The 23875-nt window shown below is 45.4% G+C and overlaps 1 protein-coding gene across 2 annotated transcripts in view; it reads left to right on the top strand.

Moving 5' to 3' along the window:
• The window catches only part of IPO13 (importin 13), a 627153-nt gene that overhangs the window by 259225 nt on the left and 344053 nt on the right, over window positions 1-23875 (top strand). For both annotated transcript variants that reach the window (XR_015307559.1, XM_086953190.1), the window contains exon 4: window positions 5222-5363. Coding sequence is in view for 1 of the 2 variants with exons in the window: in XM_086953190.1 (XP_086809316.1) it covers window positions 5222-5363 (142 nt within the window). In the remaining variant the exon portion in view is untranslated. The remainder of the gene's footprint in view (window positions 1-5221; window positions 5364-23875) is intronic.

Here is a 23875-nt window from a genome sequence, read left to right as displayed (position 1 = left end):
GGACCCGATGATGAAGCATGTCACCACTAGGGTGAGTGAGGGTTTCCTGAAAAAAATCTAGTATTTTTTCTTGAAAGTTGGTTCAGTCTTTTGACCAAGTCCATCTGGCCTCATACTTCACGTGCTATACTCACCTTTTTAACGCCACGCAGACGGACACTCTTCTTTTGTTTATTTACCGAAAGTGAAATAGCCTAGCAATATTAGGCCTCGGGGGAGCCCCCGGCTTGACCTGTCCTCCTGGGAAGCGGTACGCACGCTCAACCGCAAAGAACTTACTAAGGCCTGCGGGAGCAAGTTTGGCGACAATTAATTCCTCGACCAGTAAATCGATCGAAGCAGCACCACTGTCCTCCGGTACCCCGACCAGGCGAATGTTGTTCCGTCGGGCCCTGTTATCGTACTCCTCCATACGTCTGGCCAGCAGATCATGCAATGACCGCAGATTCCCGATCTCCGATTGTGCTTCCGCCATGTCAGTAACCAGACTGGTAGCTTAAAAGTCCAATGCTTTGACCCTCTCATTAGTTTTAGCCAAGTCGGCTCGAATAAGGGTAACATCGACCGCCACCGTGTCTATCTTGGACACGATGGCCTCATATTGTTGACCCATATCTGCCTTGAGTCCTGCAATGGCGGCCATGAGGTCTTGAAGGGACACCTCCGATGTAGCCATCAGGTCCGTCCTCGGGTCCTCAATACTGCGGCTAGCAGCGCTGGGGTAGCCTCTTGGCTGAGTATAACGATCTATCACGTTAGACTGGACTGATCCCCCACGATTGGTGACATTCCTGCGTTTCTCCAGCTCGGGTTTCATCGCCATATTGGAATCAGCGCCCCGTTGGGTCTTCCCGGTCACGATAAAATGTCAGCGACCCTCTGGACTTCAAAGCCGCACTATCGCGAAAAATCACTGACCGCCAGCACAGGGCTGTGGTCAGGACGTACAGCCGGTTAGACTACCGGAGCCAGGAATGCAGATTAGATCCCAGGTAGTCAGTTCGGTGATGGAACGGAAACCGAAAGTGGAAGTGACAACACCACCGGTTGAGCAGATGCCAGGCGACCGTTGTTGTTGAATTACTGCTCGGCCATCCAGAGCAGCAGAGTCCCTGGTCCCGTCCGGGGCTAGGCCAGAAAACTTAGGACGACGTAGAGATGGTTCCCGAAGTCCGATCTCGGCCCCGAAAAGTGCAGCAGCATCAGTACGAGTAGTACTTCAAAAGCCCATCAAAGTAACCAGGATATCGGAAGGATAGATCAATAAGGGCGGCGCGGGTCTCGGGAGCTCTCTGCTCACGCGACCATCTTGGATGCCCGCGTAGCTCCTCCCTCAACTGTAAGATTCTTGTTATGTTTCCCTCTAGGCTATCGGTCAAATTTAGTAAACATACCATGCCCTTGTGATGGAGTGAGCGCGCAAACTAATTTGCACTTTTTCATCTTTTGTAAATATTATTTAAAATATGTAAAATGGTTTTTAACTCCTTTTTTTTAAAAACATCGACCTGGGGAAATCTTATCAGATGCTGTTTTCTTTGGATAATGAAGAAATAGTTTTTCGCACTAGCACTTTTTTGAGAACCACCACTCGAGCCCACAAAATGATGGATAATCCTAGACTTTCTTTTTGTATAGAAACTTTGCTAAATTGTCTGATGTTTATTATGAACTGACAAAGCTTTTTATTTAAGGATTTTAAAATACTATTGTAAATTTGAGAATGTGCTTTTATGAATTCTTGGAATTCGAATAAAGATTTATGAAATGAATGTGTGGTAGTCGCAAGTTAGTAAACGGACAAACGGTCCATTCAAGGGTTAGCGGTTCGGATGAGGTGAATGTTTGTAAGCACAGGGCAGATTGTGGCAGGAGAGAGACTGGTGAGCATGTGGCAGTTTGGGAAGAGGGCAAGAGGATCAGACCAGGAGAGGGGCTGGTGGGGATAGAGAATAGGATGGGGCAGACGTTGGTGACAAAACGGAAAAATGTTATGTGAGTCAAATATGGGGAGTTTCGCTTTTGTTGAGCTTTGTGCCTGTATTCGCTGTGTGATTAATGAGATGGTCAGTGAGGAGCAGATTTTTACTTTAAAGCAACATTAAACTGGTATTTTACTTTGAGACAGAAGTGTGCCATCTTGCTCTGAATTAGTTTAGGTGCAATAGATTACTACCCGGTATAAAAGGACATTTTAGTGTACTGTGTGATTAATATAATAAGGTATGACATTTCACTTTGAGGATATACCTGGGCAGTAGATCACTAGAACGTACAGAGTGTATTTATGTCTTTTTGAGTGCTCAGGCTGGTGTCCTACTTCCTGCTAGACAAGTTCTGGTATTCCACTTCGAATGTATCACCTACCCAGCAACCTGCACCTATGCCAAGGAAGCAGAGGAGAATCTTGGCTGTCCAGTACTCAGTACTCCGTTCCAGGGACACTAAGTTTGTTTAACTTAGCCTGCATTGTGTGGCTGTAGTGTAGATACTAATGGATTCTGGACTAGCCATTGTCCTGTGCCTGCAGAAGTGAATCTAAGGGAGGCTTGGCTACACGGCTGACGGTGCTCATGCCAAGGAATCCAAGAGAATGCAAACTAGCCTGCATTGTGCGCCCATGGCTCTGAAACTAGAGAAATCTTTGCTAGCCAGTATCCGGTGTTCTCATAAGTAAACTAAAGAAATCTTGGTGCTCCAGCATTCTGTGTCAAGGAACGTAAGAGTTTTAGCTAGCATGCATCATGTGCCTGTGGCATTGACAGTGTGGGACTCTTGACCAGCCACTATTGTGTGCATTTGCTAAGAAATCTAATGGACTCTGGGCCAGCCAACAGTCTGTGCCTCTTCCTTGAAAACCAATGTAATTTTGGCTCTCCTGAATCCTTTGCCACTCAATCCTGAAGTTTTTTATATTTTGCATTCTGAGCCAAGGATAAGAAGGGAGTCTTGATTAAGCAGTTTACTGTGCCTGAGCCAAGGATTAGAAGGGAGCCTTGCCTAGGCAACATACTGTGACTGAGCCAAGGATTAGAAGGGATGCTTGCCTAGGCAGCATACAGTGCTTGTGCCAAGGATTAGAAGGGTGTCTTGCCTAGGCAGCATACTGTGCCTGTGCCAAGGATTAGAAGGGAGTCTTGGTTAGGCACCATACGGTGCCTGTGCCAAGGATTAGCTGGGAGCCTTGCCTAGGCAGCATAATGTGCCAAGGATTAGAAAGGAGTCTTGGTTAGGCAGCATATGGTGCCTGTGCCAAGGATAAGAAGGGTGTCTTGCCTAGGCAGCATACTGTGCCTGTGCCAAGGATTAGGAGGGTGTCTTGGTTAGGCAGCATACGGTGCCTGTGCCAAGGATTAGAAGGGAGCCTAGCCTAGGCAGCATACGGTGCCTGTGCCAAGGATTAGAAGGGCTTCTTGTCTAGGCAGCATACCCTGACTGTGCCAAGGATTAGAAGGGAGTCTTGGTTAGGCAGCATACCGTGCTTGTGCCGAGGTGTTAAAGGAAGTCTTGACTAGTCAGCATACTGTGCCCTTGTCAAGCTCTTGAAGGAAGTCTCGGTTCAGCAGCATACTGTGCCAAGGTGCTGAAGGAAGTCTTGGCTAGGCATCACACAGTGCCTGTGCCAAGGAGTTGGAGGGAGTCTTGGCTGGGCATCATAGTGTACCTAAGCCAAGGATTAGATGGGAGTCTTGGCTTGGCAGCATGCTGCGCCAAGAAGTTGAAGAGACTACTGGCTAAGCTGCATATTGTGCCTGAGCTAAGGAGTAGAAGGAAGTCTTGGCTAGGCAGCATACTGTTCAGTGGCGATCTGAGCAGTCAAGCCCCGTAGGTTTACGGGCAGTGCTAGTACCTTGACACAAGTGTGACTACAGTATGGCACCTGGTGCCAGATATGCAGGATGCCAGAATACCCCAAAATTAAAGTGCAATCCATAGATGGATTATAGTCTCAGGTGACCGCTTTAGAACACCCCCTCCCACCCCCCCAATGCAGGAACACAACTCAAGCCCTGAAGAAGGCCCCAGAGCTGTATGGACTCATTGTGAGGTCAGAAACATGTATGCATCCTTTCTAATGAAGGTCAATTGAGCCGTTATTCTCAATGGGAACCTCGTCCTTTTCCCTTTTTTTAACCATACCCCCAGTTTTCTACTAATAAAGGACTAATACTGGTATGTACTTTGAGGTATTTTTATTCACCACTTCTCTGGATCCCTCACTATCCAGTTCCAAATGTATCTAAGAATTCCCAGGGACTTCTCCTGGTTGAGTCCGCCCTGGTGGTATTATTATCTTACTAGGGTGTGGATAGGTGCCGATGATGAAGCATGTCACGATAAGTGAGTGAGGCATCTACTCCAATATCTTTGGATACCACAGGAAGACTATCGAGTGTAGGTCTATTTATTTTCTTGGTCCAGTTGCTCATATGTGAGTGAGCACACTGTGCCAGTGCCAAACAATCAAAGGCTGTGTTGACTAAGCAGCATATGTGTGCCTGAGCCAAGGATTCGAAGGGAGTCTTGACAAGGCTAGATAGTGTGCCTGAGCCAAGGATTAGAAAGGAATCTTGGCTAGGCAGTATACTGTGCCAAGGATTAGAAGGTTCTTGTCTAGGCAGCATACTGTGCTTGTGCCAAGGAAGGGAGAAGCTGGGAGTTTTGGGTAGGTGGCATACTGTGCCTGTGACAAGGATTAGAAGTGAGTCTTGGCTTAGTAGCATACTGTGCCTCTTCCACGGAAATTGAGTTAATCATGGGTTACTAGCAGACCAAGGAAACTGAGTGAACCTTGGCTACCAGCATCCTGTGCCAAGGAATCTAAGGGAATTTTATCTGTTCAGCATTTTGTACTAAAGATGGAAGGGAATCAGATTTAGCCAGTATCTTACATGCTACCTTAATGTGGGAACAGGTGATTTTACTCTTGACACTGCTCACTGCTTCATACCATGAGTATGATCTAGAAACAAACCTAATTGGATACTTTCTTCATTCTTTATAACTCTTGTCTACAGTTCAAAGTATACCTGTGACATAGGCATACTGCACCCTAAAATGTATTTCAAGAAAATAAACTCAGTGATGTTTAATATGTTTTGGGGCAAGAAAGCCCAGTATGCTTGGTTTCCGAAGGGCCAGTGCAATTTAAAGCTGTATTTGACAAAGTGCATCACTGATTTACTTCACATTTGACATGCTGTTCTTTTGTTTCTCGCAGGGCGTTGTTGGACCAGGTCGATCACTGGCAAAGTTTCTTGGCACTTGTGAATATGATCATGTTCTGCACTGGCATCCCTGGGCACTATCCTGTCAACGAAACCACCAGCTCTCTGACTCTCACCTTCTGGTACACCTTACAGGTGAGTACAGAAATGGAGCTTGTTAAACTAATTGTCTACCAGACTCTACTGCAACTACCTTCTAACCGTGTCCGGCTTGTACTTGTAACTGCTAAGCTCCCACCACCAAACTCCTTAGGCCTGTCACTTCTTGGCCATTGCCACCCAACGTGCAGTACATGCTGTTGCCCAGGCCTGACTCCATATACCTAGAGCCAGGCATGGCTGTGCCAGTGACACCAAAGGTGTATAGTTTCATCTTCATGAGCACGTGGACACAGGACATGTAGATCATGCTTCGATAACACCCTGTTGCCTGACATATTGTTCATGCCTCGCTAACACAAAATGTATAGTGTACTCTTCACTAACACCAGACGTATAATGTACATTTCATTAACACCAGATGTATAGCGTATACTTCACCAACACCAGACGTATAGCGTATCCTTCACCAACACCAGACATATAGCGTATGATTCACCAACACCAGACATATAGCGTGCGATTAACCAACACCAGACATATAGCGTAAGATTCACCAACACCAGACTTATAGCGTACGCTTCACTAACACCATACCAATATCATATTCTTGACTAACACCATACGTATAGCGTATGCTTGACTAACACCGTACGTATAGTGTACGATTGACTACACTAATTCCAAGAGGGTCATTTATGCTTTAGTGTCACCTTGACACATTACTTATAGTTTATGCCTTCCTAACACCAGACATATAGTTTATGCTTCACTAACACCAGGCATATACTTTATGCTTAACTAACAGTCATATGGTTTATGATTCACTAACACCAGTCGCATAGTTTAAGCTTCACTAACACCAGACATACTTTATGCTTCACTAACCCCAGTCGTATAGTTTATAGCCATGAGCAATGTACTCTGCTCCGCTAGCGGAGGTTGCGGACATTTGTTAACTATGCATTACACTGAAAACACAGAATTCATGCAAAAACTACGCCTCCGCCACGTAACAGAGTTAGCTAATGCACCCACAACTCTTTGATAAAACAACTTTACCGTTACATGCTAAAAAGCATATAACCAATTCACAAAAATGAGCTTCGAAAAATATCAGGCATTGAGAAAGGTGATGATTTTGGGGTCTCCCCTAACCTAGGGGGAGGACCAAGCAGATGCCTTGAACACAAAGATCATATCATGCTCAATGATTGTGGTGGTCCCATCCTCCTAGAACCACCCCAAGCAAAGGTATGGGCAAAAATACAATGCCAACCAAAGGCCCTGCAAAGCATTATAGGGCGAGATTCTAGAGTGCAGGGCTTTATAGAACTTCTATGGGTAGCCCTGTCTGTGCCTGAGTCCCCACCCTGCATCTACACCTCCATTTGTCCAGGGGAAATCTATTCATCTTCTTCCATGCTGAACCAGGACATCAAAAATAGATCCCACTGATCCAACAAAAATACTTAACTTGCACAGTCTCACTGCCATATTTGTGTTGTTAAAGGAATGAATGTCTGCTGGTTTTGTTGTTACCCAGCACTACACCATGCAAAAAAGGTCGTGAACCAGCCCTGGACCTGGAGGACCTGTTTCAACCATATTTATTCACTGAGGGCTGGTGTGCATGCCCTTATTTGTTGCACCTGTAGTTATTCACTCAGTGCATGGGTACATGCCCTCACTTGTTTCACACACATTTATTAACTCCGGTCTAGGGTGCGTGCCCTCCCCCGTTTCAACCGTATTTATTGAGTCTGGGCTGGGGTGTGTACCCTCACTTGTTTCACCTGTAGTTATTCACTCAGCGCAGGGATGCGTGCCCCCACTTGTTTCACCTTTAGTAATTCACTTAGTGCAGGGATGCATACCCTCACTTGTCTCACCTGTGGTTATTCACTCAGTGCAGGGATGCATGCCCTCACTTGTTTCCCTTTTAGTTATTCACTCAGTGCAGGGATGCATGCCCTCACTTGTTTCACCTTTAGTTATTCACTCGGTGCAGGTATACATGCCCTCACTTGTTGCACCTGTAGTTATTTACTTGTTGCAGGGATGCATGCCCTCACTTGTTTCACTTTTAGTTATTCACTCAGGGCAGGGATGCATGCCCTCACTTTGTTGTAAACTAATCAAGGACCATAGTGTAAATGTTCCCGATTCATGCCCTTATATAGGTATACATTATCCAATCCTTATATAGGCATAGAAATCATTACCATATTTGGCTTGAGCCTTGCAGCCCAAATACGGCATGACTACTTCAACTAAGTTCCAAGAATCAACAACGATTTCTTGGAAAAACCCGCCTTCAGCAGCTAGGGACTTCCCCCTGCTTGAATATTGATTTATCCAAGAACTCCTGGAGTTTTCAAAGAATTGAGTCTTTGAGTGACGTTATTAAGTCCAATCATACGTCAAACTCGGCACCTTCAAGGTATAAATATGCCTAAATTTGCCCAGACAAACACACAGTGGTTTGGATCAGATCGACTAACTACTTGCCCGACGCCCTGCAGCAGCAAGAGCCGAAGGAAGCCGACCCTCCAGCTGACGCACTGAGAGACTCTGTCTTTTCTCCTGCCGAGAAATCCAGCTCCAGTGTTTCCGGCTTACCCTTGCTGTTATCTGGGAAATCAAGTCCTCAGAAAGATATACAAGACCTCCTTCATTCTAAAACCAAGGTACGGAGCTGATTAGACCCTTAGAGAATTCTTGGAATAGATTCTTGGCAGAGAACTACTAAACTTAAGCTACTCCTCACTTCTTCCCTAGTACTAGACTTAGGTTAGGTACACCGGGGTAGGCGTATTTTAGAAGCACCAGTCGAGTACTTTTAGTCATTATTTTATCACTGTATGAATTTTATACATTTTAGGAAACTTATGGCTTAGAAACCATATCATGCTTTTACAGTACTACTTTATAATACTGTTCGTATTATATGCCTTGTACTTTATAACCAGTATTACTATTGTAGCAGTACATTTCTTATGCTTGAGAAAGAAGACTGTTCAATACATACTTTTTATTGAAAACGCCCGTCTCTCTATTTTCTCAGCACCTCCGGTGAAACGAAGCATGCACGATTGACTGAGTAAAATAGCTATCTATTGTTTCCGCGACTCTAACGATTGATTTCTTATTCTTGGGAAACAAAGTTGTCATGTTTATGCGGTTGTCAGAAACTAATCCCTTCTTTATTCAAGAAAGTTTCTAGTGACCTCTGAGCTAGCTGGCACTCACAATTAAGTTTAATATATAGGATAGAGACCTAGTCAACTTCGGTCCTATGCCTAAACTATAGTATATGTTCTTCCAATGCGCAGAGCCTATTGGGAATATAGGAACTACACTACATGGCGCCCAACATTTGGTAAGGCGATAATTTAACGCTAGATACTAGAGTAACGCAGTCGTGCTTTTCACAGACCCCTTTTTCCCGTAAAATACTCCAATAGACGGCTGGAGTGGGTAAAGGGTTAATATCCGCCAAAACTGAGTAGGACAGAAATCCTATGTATTAGTTTTTGGTTTATTCAACGTTGAAGGATACAGTGTTCCAAAATATTGTGCACCTAATCTTTGTTTCCTTGAAACTTGTTCTGCAAACTTTCATTAAATAATGTCTGTTAACGGCGACAACAACGCAACCGGTGGAGCTGCAGTAAATGCGAACCAACCGGGTTTAGACGTTACAGGGTTTAATGAAAAAGACGAGGATGCTGTAATCCCTGCAAATATAAGGAAAACCATAACTATACAACTTGTAGAAAATGGGGTATCATCGAGAGGTGGTAAAGTTATATTTGTGATAGAGGCACATGAGTATCGGCAGACAGTGGTATTCTATTCATGGATTACTTTTCCACAAGCAAATCCAGTAACACAGAAGTTCCACTACTACAAAGCAGAGGAACCTCCAGTGGAATACATTCCTTTCGAAGACGTTGAAATTCCACTAACTTACCAATAGCATCAGCTCTGGTTTAATGGCGCCCTACAACATCAAAATCACATTACCAGGCTCGGTCCACTAGGTAGACCAGGAGCAACATGGCCTGTACTAGCCAGCTATACACCACATCCGAACATAGAAAATATGCCAGGTAGAGAACTGTTGATACAGCTGAAACAGTTAATTAAAATACATAGACAATTGGTTCAATATGTCATGCGGACTTTAACAGTCCAACCTGCAGAAAAGGATTCCACAGCACACCCCTCACCAAGGGAACACAAACAAAATTATACCACAGACTATACAATCAGTCATTGGTAAATTACCTGCAAAGAGGGAACAAATTCCGTTCTGGTTAGCTCAAAAAATATCTCGGATAGAGGCAGTATTCCCGGATAGTACACCTCATGAGAAACACAGATTTCTGACAATCTGTTTACCAATGGGGATAGCACCACATGTGGAGGACTGTGACATTTGGGGTACAGTCTTTGCTTCAATCTACACAAAAACACATGGTGTACCGTCCATGACGGTAATACCAGATGTTCTGAGGCAGATTCAAAATGAATACGTTCCAGAATCGGCCTTAAATCTAGGTATGAAATTACTGAAAGATTTCAAACAGGTCTCGGCTATATTTATTTATTTTATTTATTTATTTTTTAAATTTCTAAAGCGCGCAAATACCTCACGGTGTCTCGGCGCTGGAGTTTGCAGATTACAAGGGTTCCACTGACATCTTACTGATTAAAGAGCCAAGTCTTGAGATGTTTTCGAAATGAAAGTAGTGAAGAATGATCTTTGACAAAGGAAGGGATCTGATTCCATAATTTTGATGCTGCCACTACAAAACGTCTATCTCCCCATGATACTTTTTTTGTGCATGGGATTTGGAGCTGTAGGGCCGAGGAAGAACGTAGTGTTCGGCTAGGTTTGTACACTTTGAATGCTCTTTTGAAGAAATCAGGTCCATTATTGTTCAAGGCCTTGTGAATGATACACATGGCCTTAAACTTTATCCGGCTTCTTATTGGTAACCAGTGGAGCTTGCGAATTGTGGGAGAGATAGAAGCGTGCTTGGGTATACCCATAAGAATCCTTGCAGCAGCGTTTTGGACAAGCTGTAATTTGCTCAAAACTTGCTCTTGTGCGTTAAGCAATAGACCATTGCAGTAGTCCACCTTGGATAACACCATTATGGTTTTTCCTGCAGTTGTGGGAAGAAAAGGGAGCAGTTTTTTCACCATTCTCAGGGTAAAGAAGGAGGCTGACACCACGGCGTTGGCATGACTAAGGAACGTAAGCTTATCATCGAAAAGCACGCCTAAGTTTTTCACCTTGGTTACTGGTGGTGGAGGAGCTCCCAGTTCCGAAGGCCACCAGACCGGAGACCAAGACGGAGTTAGTTCGCCAAAAACCATCACCTCCGTCTTGTCGGAATTTAGCTTTAGACAATTCCGATTCATCCATGAACTGATGGCCTTCATGCCCTCCTGAAAATTCGCTGCCACTGCTTCTCCATTTTAGTGTATCTCCAGGACCAGCTGTGTGTCGTCGGCATATGATGTTAGACCTATACCGAACGACTTTATTACCCTCGCCAAGTCCGACATGTAGATGTTAAAAAGTGTCGGACTTAGCGAGGAGCCCTGGGGAACGCCACACGGGAGAGTGAAATCAGGAGAGCAGAAGCCTCCCATCTTCACGGACTGTACTCGGTTGGCCAGGAAAGATGCCAGCGTTGCTCTGGCCCTGCCCTGAATGCCGAGGGCAGCGACACGGTCGATCAGGATGGTGTGATCGACCGTGTCGAAGGCTGCAGATAAATCAAGGAGTATCAAGATAGCTACACCACCCTTGTCCATGATTATCCTTACCTCCTCGGCAGCTTTTATCAAGGCAGTCTCCGTCCCATGGCCCTTCCTAAAACCGAACTGCGTGTTGTCAAGTAGATCATTCTGATCAATGTAAGTCGACAACTGTTGGTTCATTACCTTTTCAATTATTTTGGAAGGGTAAGGGAGAGAGGCGATAGGACGGTAGTTTTTTGGCTCTAAAGGATTTAGAGCGGGTTTTTTTAAAAGAGGTGTTACAATTGCCTTTTTCCAGACAGGAGGAAAGACACCTGTCTGAAATATGGAAAAACCGATGTTGCTAAGTACTGGGGCTATTAGGTTGGGTACTGATTTAAGGATACGTGGAGGACATGGGTCCAATGGTGATCCTGATTTAACGCTGTTTATAAGCTCCACCATGGACAGGGGTGGAGAGAAGACCTCGAAATTTGGGTTTGGAGGCAGAGGGGGAGACTTCGGGATTGCAGAGTCGGTGATCGTTATTTTGGTAAAGTTGTCAAAGATATCCAGGACCTTAGCCTGGAAAAAGTCCGCTACCTTGTTACAGAATATTTGGGATGGCTCGATTGGGGAGGGGGCTGGAGGATTGGCTAACTCTCTTACCACCTGATACAATTGTATCAGGTGGTACTGTTAGCTAATATTAAAGGTGAAGCAGCATCCGTGGCAATCCGCCAGAAGTTAAAAGAAACAGATATAGCAGATCAACCATTTGAGCTTGCTAGAATTATTGAAAAATCTTATGAAGAACTAGGTAGAGATAGTTTGGGTGGGAACCCGTTAAAACCCCAACTAACTGAAAATCCTGAAAAAGTTTTTATTAAAAATAACCTCACTACTCCTAAAAAAAAAAAAAGAGGAAAAACACTAAACACGCTCTTCCTAAAGAGAAACGTTCTCAGTCCGGAGGTAGGTCTCCCCAACGGGGGCCCTCGGAAAAAAGGTATAACCTTAGAAATAGGGATACTTTAAGAAAACCTGATAGATATCAAGATAATGATACATGTCCCTCTCGATCTTTTCAGACTTCCTTGCAGAAATCGGAAAGAAGAGGACTGTCGGAACACAAAGAGGAACGTGTCAAGTCCAAAGACAAAGAACACGTTCAACAAAGTAAAAAAGCTGAATTTTCCAAAAAGAAGGTAGCAAGCATAAAGATCACACATGCAGAGGATCTTGAGGACACAACTCAAAAACGGGGAGTGGGCCCAGAAAATGCTAGACAGCGCAGCAGAAGTCACCATAGTTCGCAAGATCCTGATGGATCGTCTGGAGACAGTGGACTTGAATGAATACATTCAAGTTGAAACTGCAGACACCAGGGTTGGTGTACCCCACAAGTTATTTAAAGTAACACTCCGGATGGAGGGGGACATAACTAGAAAAATAAGAGCACTCTTTGGGGAGAAGCTCCTAAGGGCTATGACATTCTTCTAGCTGAACAAGACTGGCCACCTGAATTTGTCAGGGAGTGCCCACATGGCGAAGAGATAATTATAACTTAAAGAAAGAGTCCTTGGAAACCAAGGACTATGTGTTGCACAGCTGTGGGGTTGATGAACAACCTAATTCAATAAACCAATGTTGCTGGATATTCTGGAGAGAGTATAAAACAATTTATGCAAAAAACATTGTTGCTCAAAATCTTTTATCTGCATAAACACGATAAATATAATCCGAAAACCTTATAATTCAATTCATTATACATTGCATTCTGAACATCCTAGTTTCCTCATTCCAACTATTTAACTGAATGTTTCTTGTGAAATGAAAATAACAATAACACGATGTACATTAATTGATAAAATCAAAACCCAATGCATTTCGGGTTTAATACAGAACCCTTCATCAGGGGGTATATACAACAATTCAGATGCGTAATGAGAGATTCATTCCAATTCTTCTTGTGGCGTTGCGTCCTGAATCTACAACACAAAATTTAATATCATAAAAGAACATGCAGTTGCATGTTGTTTACACAATGAAAAACTAAGGACTTGCAGGATGTGAAAAGAGACCCCAATTTCAAAGAAAAAGCTTTTATCCATAAAGAGAGAAGAAAGTGTGTAAGATAAATGCCACCTTCGGGTCATTAGTATCTTTGAATCTCATGGTGTCAAAATCACCAATTCAATTCCGCTCACCTCATCCCACGTTCTAAAGGGGCAACAGTGTGAACAGACGATGTCATGTGACCAAACATTAATAAATGGTGAATAAGTCCATACGGGACACTATGTTAGTAATCTTTTTTTTCTTTTTTTAAAACATTTTTATTTGCATTTTATTACAACTCAACAATACAATCATGTCATCATCAGCTCGCATTTACCCGTGTCCCACCCTCCACCCTCCCCACCGTACATCTCTAAAAAGTTCCATGTCGATCCGACACAAAGTCCAAAGTTCTGTGGTGCGATAGTCTCTTGCTTCCGGACTCTGATGCCTCTGGAGTAGACGCATACACACTCTTATCTCTCTACTACTCATGACGCCCTCATAGCCCCCCCCATCCAACCCGTGATACTTCCTCCATTTGCCCCAAACCTTACAGAACTTCTTCGGGCATCCCCTTGCTTTGTAAGTGACCCTTTCAGCGGCCATGTAAAGGTCTAACCCTCTCCTCCATTCTTCCAAGCCTGGCGGTTCTGAAGCCCCCCAACACTTAGCTATGTCCCTTTTTGCCACCACTAGAGCCAAAACCAGAAATATCAGTAGGGGACGCACTAGGTCTACGTCGTTGGTCATACCTAGAAGGGCAGCCGGGGCTTAGGTCGGAGAGAGGTCTCCAGCACCTCGCTCAGTTCTTCAAAAATTTACTCCAATAATCTTGAATCATGGGGCATGCCCATATGATGTGATAGAAGTCCCCTTCCATTTCCCTACATCTAAGGCAGCCCTGGGTCCATCACATCATTAAAATCTCCCCCAAGAATCTGTGTAGTGTCAGCTGTGTCTAGAAGAATATCAACCACTTTCTTAAGCGTGTTGGCCTGCAGTTTTGGGGAGGCATACACTGAGAGTATCGTGTACTCGTGCCTATTCCATGTCCCCTTTACCCCCACATAAGTCCCCTATGGATCCGTCCATGTTCGAGCTATACAGAACGGTGTGGTCTTTTTTATCATTATGGCCACCCTTCTCGAGCCCGTGGTGTATCCGGCATGTGCCAATACCTTGTACTGACCCCTGGCTAGGAAGGCACAGTTTGTCCCTTTGAGATGCGTTTCCTGCTGCAGTTTCCTGTAGCAGTGTTATGTCAGGATTTAGCCGTTTAATATAAGAAGTCACCAACCCTTTCTTAATCTTACTGCCAAGCCCGTTGACATTCCATGTCAGGACACTGAATCCCCTTTGGTCTCTGTAGTTTGTCATGTGATCACACGGCAGTCTAATGTGTGTGTCGCATAGTACAGTCGGTCTCCTGTGTGGAGGCATCGTTTGGAACACTTAAGTGTGCGGCCACCTTGACATTATTGTCCCCCCCCCACTCCCCTGCCCAACTCCACCCCTTCACCCACTGTCCCCTCCTCCAACTGAATTCCCGTTCCCCAACATCCTCAAACTGGCAACACCCGCCGCTGCCCCCCATGCCCCCTTCACCCCCCCCACCCCCTTCAGTCTCAACTTCCGTAGAACCAAGACTGCTGGCAGAGAGGGTCTGTCGCCCTCCCTTGGGTCCCCCCCACTTAATCCACAGTTGCACCGTACGTAGCGGGTGAGTTTCCCGCCCCCGCCCGATCAACCTGCAATGATGAAGAACATAGCATAGAAATAAATAACAAACAGTAAATAAAGGGGTGTTTGTAACTTGCGTGCCCCATCAACGATGAGCTGTTTTCTCGGGTACCAGTCCTGTCCCCTGTCAGGAGTGCGAGTCCTGTGTCCCATTGCCCAGATCTTCCGCCAGACCGGGCGTCTCCTGCTCTAGCTCTCGGATTGCCGTCTCTAGGGAATGTAGAGAGCGTCCTTCTACTTCCTCCCCGTCCGATGTTTGGCCACCCGGGTCATCTTCGTCGTCCGAGGCATCACGACTGGTCAAGCAACTGAATCTGGACCATGGTGCTGCTGCCTTCCCCGCTGAAGATGCCGAGTTCTGTCTTCTCCGTCCCGATGTGTTGGGACCCGGGTATGGTGTTGTCTGCATACGTCACCATGTCCGCGGCTTTTTAAGTCTCTGAGTCTTAGGGGGGCTGAGCCTAAGGCTGGCGGCTGCCATCTCCTCCCTTATCCTAAGACCTTCGTCCGCAGCCCCTCGGAGAATAGGACTCTCCTCTAGCCACTTCCAGGCCTCTTCCGGGCAGGTTGAAAAAGTGTGTCCTGCCCTCAAATATCACTTTCAGTTTCGCTGGAAAGAGCAACATGTACGTTATGTGTAGGGCTCTCAACTTTGCTTTTACAGTATCATAAGAGCGTCTTTGTTTCTGTACCTCCTGGCTGTATTCTGGGAAGATCATAATGTTTGTATTTTCTAGACGTATCTCTCCCAACTTCCTGGCCTCTCGGAGTATAAGATCTCTGTCCGCAAAGTTCAGGAAACATGCAATGACCGGTCTCGGCCTTGCTCCCTCCTGGGGTTTTGTCAGGAGCTCCCTATGCGCCCGTTCAATTACAAAGCAGTTCGAGAATTGTGCCTGCGGGAAGGTTGTCTTCAGCCAGGAGTGCAGATAAGTCTCCATGTCCGCCCCCTCGATACCTTCTCTAAAGCCCACGAAACCTAGGTTGTTGCGTCTTGCCCTGTTTTCCGCATCATCCTTTTTCCATAGCAGTTGCAGGTGTGATGCTTGGAGTTCCGCCATGTCCTTCCGGAGGGTGGTGAGGGAATCTTCCACCTCGCTGATCCGTGTCTCTACCGTCGTCACCCTCTCCGTCAGATTTCGGAAATCCTGGCGCAGGAGCAGCACCTCCGAGCCTACTTCGCCTATCTTGACCTCCAAAGCTGGTCTCGAGTCTTGTATATCCGTCCTAGACGCTTTTATCGCCTCCAACAGCATTGCAGTGTCCGAACGCGCCTGTGGCCACCGGGATCGCCTCTTTCTGTGGACAGGCCGTGGCATAATTATCAATGGTCTCCTGTTGTGCAGGCTTAACTACTGGGTCTCTTTTCCCCATCTCTCCCTTCTTCTGACTCTCTCCTCTCTGGACTGGTCTCTCGTGTCCTCCTTACCGGCTGCTTGACTTTCGTGTGAGAAAGGAGGTGGAGGGGAGTGTGACGACCCTCTTGGACCACTGCTGCGGTAGCTGCATTGTGCGTCTGTGACGCCCGGTCCCTCTGTTTTCCTGTTCTAGCTCCGCAGCCTGGGTCTCCGCCTTTTCCTTTGCATTAGAACCCCAGTTGCGCCGTTATCCTTCTCGTGGTCCGATGACCTAAAAGTCGCCTGTAACGTGCGGAGTCGGGTAGAACGGATGATCCTCTTCTACTGCACTTCGCAGATCCCCTTTATTTCTGGGTCTCCCGTGGCACCTGGGTGCCCTGCAACAGCCGCCTGCCCTCGTGGCGTTGGCGCTCCGCACCCCTCTGCATTGTCTCACCGCAGTCCACTTCTGATGTCTTCTTGGGGGCCCATGCGGTTGGCGGCACCATGGGTATCTATTCTTGCTCCCTACGCCCTCCGCGGCTCACCCTCCACTCCCGGCCCTCCACTTCAGGGGCTGGCGCAGCTTGGCGGGGGACTGCAGGGCATTCCAAGGTTCCGAAGCCACCTTTTTCCTGTCGCCGTCAGGTGACCTCGTTTCTCTCAACCCGGCCAGAACCAGCACTCCAGATCCCGGCCCTCAGGAGCGGGCCCGTCTCGCAGCTGCGCCCCCTTCGTGAATTTCAGGTCCCGGGTCGCCTCTCTTCCGGCTGTGCAGGTCCCAGCCTGGTCAGTGTTGGCCCCGCGTGATCGGGTGAGTTCCGCCTGCTATCCCCTGGCACTAGATTTCTCCCCACACGGGTGTCTCGCCTGGGGTTAGGTCAGTGGGGGCTCCGTGGCATACGCTTGGTCTGGTGTGCAGCTCCCTTACCGTCCTGGACAGGGCATAGACTGGTCCCAGGAGGCCCGACTCCATCAGGTCTACATCAGTGAACACGAGGGCGCTGCACCGCGGTCCCTTCTCATTGCGGCAGTGCTCCGCTTGCCACTTCCCCTCTTAAGGTGCTTATGTCGTCTGGGTCCGGGATCGGGGCACTACCTCACACGGGCTGCTTCGGTGGAGCCAGCCGCCATCTTGGTGTAGTCGCTCCGCGCTACAGGCTGCTCAATGTCTGTTAGGGCGCTGCACCGGGGGCAGCTCTCGCAACGGTAGCGCTCCGCTTCACCGCTTGCCACTCTCACTCTCAGGGCGCTGTTGGTGTCGAGGCCCGGGGCAAGACCCTACCTTTCTCGGTCCGTTGCAGTGGAGGAGCCTGCCGCCATCTTAGTACAAGCGCCTCTCGCGATCTGCAGTTCCACGCCGGATTATTCAAGTTTAACGGAGCGATTCAGGGTTTTCCCCGGCTCTGTAGGCTCCTGAACCTCTGCGGACCCACCTCCGGCGTGACAGGGTCTCAGGACTGCTAATTACGGCGGATCTTGATACAGCTCATCGGGAGCTACTCCGGAGCACGTCCTATCCGGCCATGCTGTTGGACAGGCCCCCTAGTAATCTTGATCTATTTCATTTAATTCATACCTGAACTTTTCTGATGATGTATCCAAAAATTATTATTACACAGGGCAGTGGTCAATGCTGCAACAAAACCAAACAAACAAGTTCTATGTCACGTCACCTCCACGTTTATAGAGAATGCGGAAATAACTATATAGAAACGGTCTTACCTCGTGGTAAACCCCAGCGTCATACCGCCGCCAGCTTAGTTAAAATAGTTTGAGCTCTCCGTTCGGGTGTAGAGCTAAACAACAAAATGTATGCTCATATCGGTAAAATACGCCATCCATTTGTTAAAAACCAATAACTTGCTCTTTCAACCCTCCCTCCTTGCGTCTTAACACTCACCAGTCAAACAAGCCTGAAGCATTCCACCTACACATCCTGCGGTCACATGTATTGTTCCAACCAATCCCCGCTAAAAATACCGTCCACCTTGTAAACACAAACAACGAACTGTCTTATCTTTACAAAGGTAATCGAAAGCGTAAAAATACCGTTGTTAAGACTACAAAAACGTTATTGAGATAGTGAAAAGTAACATTACTCCATTCTGCTAATCTGCACTACAAATAACCTGTGTACTCTAAAAAACGGCATCAGGCATGAAGTCAAGCTTACTGACCTACTCCTCACCATTAAATGAATTGATAAATAGATGTATAAGTGTGAGTTCAAGAGCAACCAACGATAGGCTTCCCAAGAAGAGGTTCACCAATGTACAAGGAACACCAGCATAAAGTGTAAAAGAATAACAATAAAACATGTGAGGTGTTAAAAATAAAAACAAGAGATGAAATTAGATGTATGATGAAATAAAAAATAAATAAAAATGCATATTAAAAAGTGCATGAGTGCTGTGATAAAAGAGATATAAATGCAAGTCCCTTACAGTCTAGACATTCTTTTGATACATATGTTTATAAAAAGCAGAGAAGCTCATAATGATCATTGAGACCCCCAGGGATTAAGGTCCCTAAAAACTTGATCCATTGTCTTTCTCTACGCGCAAGTGCTGTGTTCAAATCAATGCCTGTGTAAGTGAAAATGTGTTCTAGAATAGTAAACCTTAGTTGAGGGATTGTGTGGGAGGTTGTTACCCAGTGTGCTGCCAGACAGGAATTCATGTTTTTATTGCGGATGCAACTCTTGTGCTCCACTATTCTGGTTTTTATTTTTCTGCTGGTTCTACCCACATATGAGTCCGCATGGGCACTATATAGCATAAACAACCCTTTCCGTGGTACAATCCGATGTGTGTTGAAGGGTAATGACTTTTCCTGTATTTGGATGTCTAAATTCTTTGCCTTCCATGACGTTACCAGATGGACCGCAGTTATGGCATTTTGTCATTCCTTTGTGTACCATCTTTTGAGTGGTTGCTGGAGGTTTGAGTATTTCTCTCATGTTGTGAGACCGAGTATGCGCAAATAGAGGAGAACCATGAATTTTTTTTTTTTAATCCGGTTAATTTACAATCAGTTCCCACCTATGTCGAATAATTGCTTTGATTTGCGGAGCTTGTGCAGAATGTTTCAATACAAACACTTCCCTCTTTAATGGAGTTTTAACTTTTTGTTTCAACAAATCTCCCTATTTTTCTTTGAGACCACTTCTTCTGCTTCCTTCAATACAATATCGGGGTAAACCCTCTGTTTGTATTTGGTGATTTAGTCCTAAATCAAATTTTTACATGTGGTTTCATCTGATGTAATCCTCTTTATCCTCATAATTTGTGAAATCGGTAAATGCTTCTTCAGAGATAGTGGATGCGCGCTGGTGTAATGCAATGCATTGTTCACATCAGTGGGTTTTTGGTAAACCTTAGTAAGTAAACCCAGATCTGTTCTTTGAATTTCAATATCCAAAAAGTGAATTGTTTCTGTGCCAATTTCGTGGGTAAATTGAATCCTCTGGTTACATTGATTTAGATCCTTTATACATGTCTCAAGTGATTGTTTTGACCCTCTCCAAATGACTAAAATGTCATCAATGTATCGTAAGAACAATACAGCATTTTTTTGCCAGTCCGGATGGTTCAAGATATGTTGATGCTCAAAGTATGCCATGAATGTGTTGGCATATGCCGGTGCCCCCGGGAATCCCATGGAGGTCCCTGTCTTTTGCACATAGAAACATCCCTGCCACCTGAAGTAGCTATGGTATGTCGCAAAGTGCAATAATTTCAGAAGAAATATACTTTTATCTTATGCTATGTCTGAGTTCAAAAGTCTCCACTCGACTGCCTCCAGCCCTTCATCATGGGCTATAGACGTGTATAAGGCCACCACGTCAATGGTACATAGTAAAATGTTGTCCAAGAAAGAATCCTTGATGGTGTCTAGTTTAAGTAAACAGTCAGTGGGGTCCTTAACATACGTAACCCACGTCTGAACAAGCGGTTGGAGATGATGATCTAAGAAATGACCCAGTCCTTCATGAATCGATCCACATCCTGCCACGATGGGACGAAACGGAGGGTGTAATCTGTTTTTATGTACTTTGGGTAACATATAAATTGTTGGAATTTTTGGGTTAGAGTTCATCAGAAATTTCCGTGTGTTTTCATCAATGACCGACATTTCGACTCCTTTTTGTAGAATGTTGTTCAGAATGAATACAAAGGCTCCCGTTGGATCTTGTTCCATGCGAATGTATGTGTTGTCATCGTTCACATGTGCATTAACACTATCAGTATAAAAATCAATGTCCATAAACACTAGAGCACCCCCCTTATCTGCTGGTTGAAAGGTAACTGTGATAATTATGCCAGTTTTCTCAAATCGCATTCCAATTCATAAAAAATACACATATGCCCGAAAATGGCCTGTGGCCCAGGCTCCAGCATTATATAAAAATCATGTGGGATGGGATGAGGACTCTCCTCACCATAAAATCCAGTTAAAAAATCAACCTACTGCACAGAGGCATTATCCAGTTAAGCAAGAAGCTAAAAACAAAGTCCGGGAGATTTTAAATCAAGCTGAATACCAAGGGGTGATTGAAACATGCACCTCGTCAATGAACAATCCTTTGTTTCCGGTCTCCAAACCAGACAATTCATATCGTCTAGTATTGGACTACAGACACTTAAACTCTTGTTGCAAAACCTTTGCAGTACAAAATGCACATAGTGCAGCACTAATGAATACCATAGTGCGTAAAAAATATAAAACCACATTAGATATTTCGAATGGGTTTTTCTGTCAAAACATTGCACCTGAAAGCAGGCATTTGACCGCTTTCTCAATTATGGGGACACAGCGACAATTTTGCCGTCTCCCCCAGGGATTCAAGAATAGTCCAGGGTTATTTTCAGCCAGGGTAACAGAGTTAATACAAACGTACGATGATGGGGCATTATCTTATGTCGATGACATCTATCTTACAGACGACGATTTGGACGTACACTTGAAAAGAGTGAACACTATAATACTCGGGTTCGCATCTGAAGGGTATGGAATCAATTTTAAGAAATCACGAATTGCCCACCTCAACGTCCTATTTCTAGGCTACAAGTTATCAAGTGAAGGCTAAAGCCTGGCAGCTAATTTTCTAGAAAAATGTGCGCTGCTCCAACCTCCAAAGACGCTGAAAAACTTAGTCAATTCTAGGTTTCCAGAATTTTGGAAGGACTTATGTTCTGAATTACACAGAAAGGGTAAAACCTCTCTACGAATTAATCAAACCTGATTTCAAACCAACTAATTGGACTTAAACACACACAAAAATTCTGCGTTCAGTCCAAACAGACATGTTAGTAAAAACAATTACAGACACGCGAAAACGTGCGCAACCTTGTGATCCGAATCATCCCAGGGAGATGCGGATTCACGAACCTGACATTTAATGAAGGAGAAACTGTACCAATAGCATACAAATCACACTTGTACACACAAGCAGAAATGAAATTCACTTCTACTGAGAAAATTCTAACAGCGGTTCAAACTTCAGTAGCAAAAGAGAGAGCCCTCGCACAGGGAAAACGCAAAATGATCGTTACATCTGTACCTGCCTTAGAAGCAGTAACAAAAGCAAGCATTCCCAATGCAAAAGCTTTACATCCAAGATGGATACAATGGGTTAACTCTCTTGCTGCAACAGACTTTGAATACGTGTTTGACCCATACTTGAAAACACAATAATTTCTCCAAGATTCTGCCTCTAGAACATTACGGATGTATAATATATACAGACGGATCAGCACAACCCGCAATTGGGGGTAAACAAGCCTATAGTGCTGCGTGCGCGATTGTTAAAGGTCGCTGGCGCGAAGGCAAATTTAGACCTATGGTCACAAAAACTCAATCACTCCGTGACTGTACAGCTCAGCGAGCTGAACTACAGGCTTTCAAGATGGCTCTTGAAAATACCGAGCGCGAATTCCCCACACTCATAGTGTGCGACTCGTATTTCTGCGTTGGATCTTACAACAAAAATTTACAGAACTGGGTTGAAAACGGGTTTAAAATTTCAAAAGGTGGCACAATTAAGTATAAAACGCTTTGGGAACAAGTAGTTCTTTTGCGGAAAGAACTACGAAAGACTCTCGTGATTCATACACTGAGTCATCAGCGTGATGGCGCTCACGTTGCAAGGAATTCATTGGCTGATGAAGCCGCGAGGCATCTGTGCAAACTGTTTCTATAGCTACAATCGCTTGCTCGAAAAGAGAAATAGATGGTGAAACATTACTAGCAGTAAAAGCCTCTATGGAAGGCAATCATGCAGCGTTACCTTTAAACTATCCACTTGGTAATATATACATAATTGATGCAAACTCCGTTCCTTTTGGTCGAATCCCTGGAGTGGGGGACAGAGTAATTCCAAACAGGAACCAATGGTTAGAGCGGCAGACCCTGATGCAGAGGTCTAGGACCAGGGTTCAATTCCCCGCCTCGGCGGGTCTTGGGCTCAAAATTCCACGGACCTGATATTTCTTGCCTCGGTGCCTATTCCAATCATGGAGTCCCACTCTGCAACTCTGGGCAATAGATTGCTTTATCTCCACAACTGCCCCCACAACGCTAAGGATGCCTGGCCTCCACCTTGGGGGTGCCCAGGAGTGGACGCCTCACAGGGAAAGCCAGGATGGGTTCCTCAGCGATATTCGTACAAGTGCCTTGAGACCCTTGCGGGTGAGTAGTGCGCTATACAAGTATCAATTTACATTTTTTAATTTTTTTAGAGAGCTGCTTTGGTACACGAAGCACATGTGGGAGAGGGTCTGAGACATCATGGGATGTTAGAATCTCTAATAGAATTAGAAGAGATGTACTGGTGGCCAGCAATGAGCGTCCAAGTTTATGAATTTTGAATAAACTGTGATACCTGTTACAGATATCATAGCTTTTAATCGGTCGTCTGAAGAGAGCAGGGATAGGCGGAACTGCTCTGTCATGGTTGGAAAGTTTCATTACTGGCCGCTCACAAAGTGTCCGATTGGGTTCCCATTTTTCCATCTCCAGGGAGCTCACCAAGGGGGTTCCACAGGGCTCATGTCTAAGCCCCACACTTTTTAATGTGTATGTGGCCCCCTTGGCGGACATCGTGACCTAGGGCCTGCTCCATGTCCCAAACAGGTAGTAAAAAATCTAGGGGTACGGTTAGATCAGTCCTTACTACTAAAAGATCATGTAAGCCAGGTAGCAGGAACCTGTCTGAGTCATTGGGCTCCTGAGACTGGTATTCCCGTATCTGGCGGACAGTCACAGAAAAACGCTGGTCCAAGCGCTTGTAATTAGCAGATTAGAATATTGTAACGGATTGCTCCTTTCTGCCAATGAAGAACAACCCGATAGGCTACAGGTAGCCCAGAATACGGCAGCCAGGTTGATCCTGAATTTTCCAGCTAGATCCCCTTCCCGGCCTCTCCTTAACAAACTCCACTGGCTGCCTATCCGCCAGCGGGTGAAATTTAAAATATGCTGTCATCCATAAATGCCTGTTTGGCTCTGGTCCAAAATACCTGTCAGAAATATTTAAACCATATGAGCCATGTCGATCCTTACGATCTAAAAATCAATCATTGCTTCAGGTGCCGCGGATTAAAAGGGAAAGACAGGGCGGTCGAGCTCTCTCTTACAGGGGTC

The sequence above is a fragment of the Lissotriton vulgaris genome, chromosome 1_2, assembly GCF_964263255.1.
Source record: "Lissotriton vulgaris chromosome 1_2, aLisVul1.2, whole genome shotgun sequence".
NCBI classification, from domain to species: domain Eukaryota; kingdom Metazoa; phylum Chordata; class Amphibia; order Caudata; family Salamandridae; genus Lissotriton; species Lissotriton vulgaris.
Note: the sequence above shows the minus strand (reverse complement) of the source record. Positions and strands in the feature narration are given on the sequence as shown.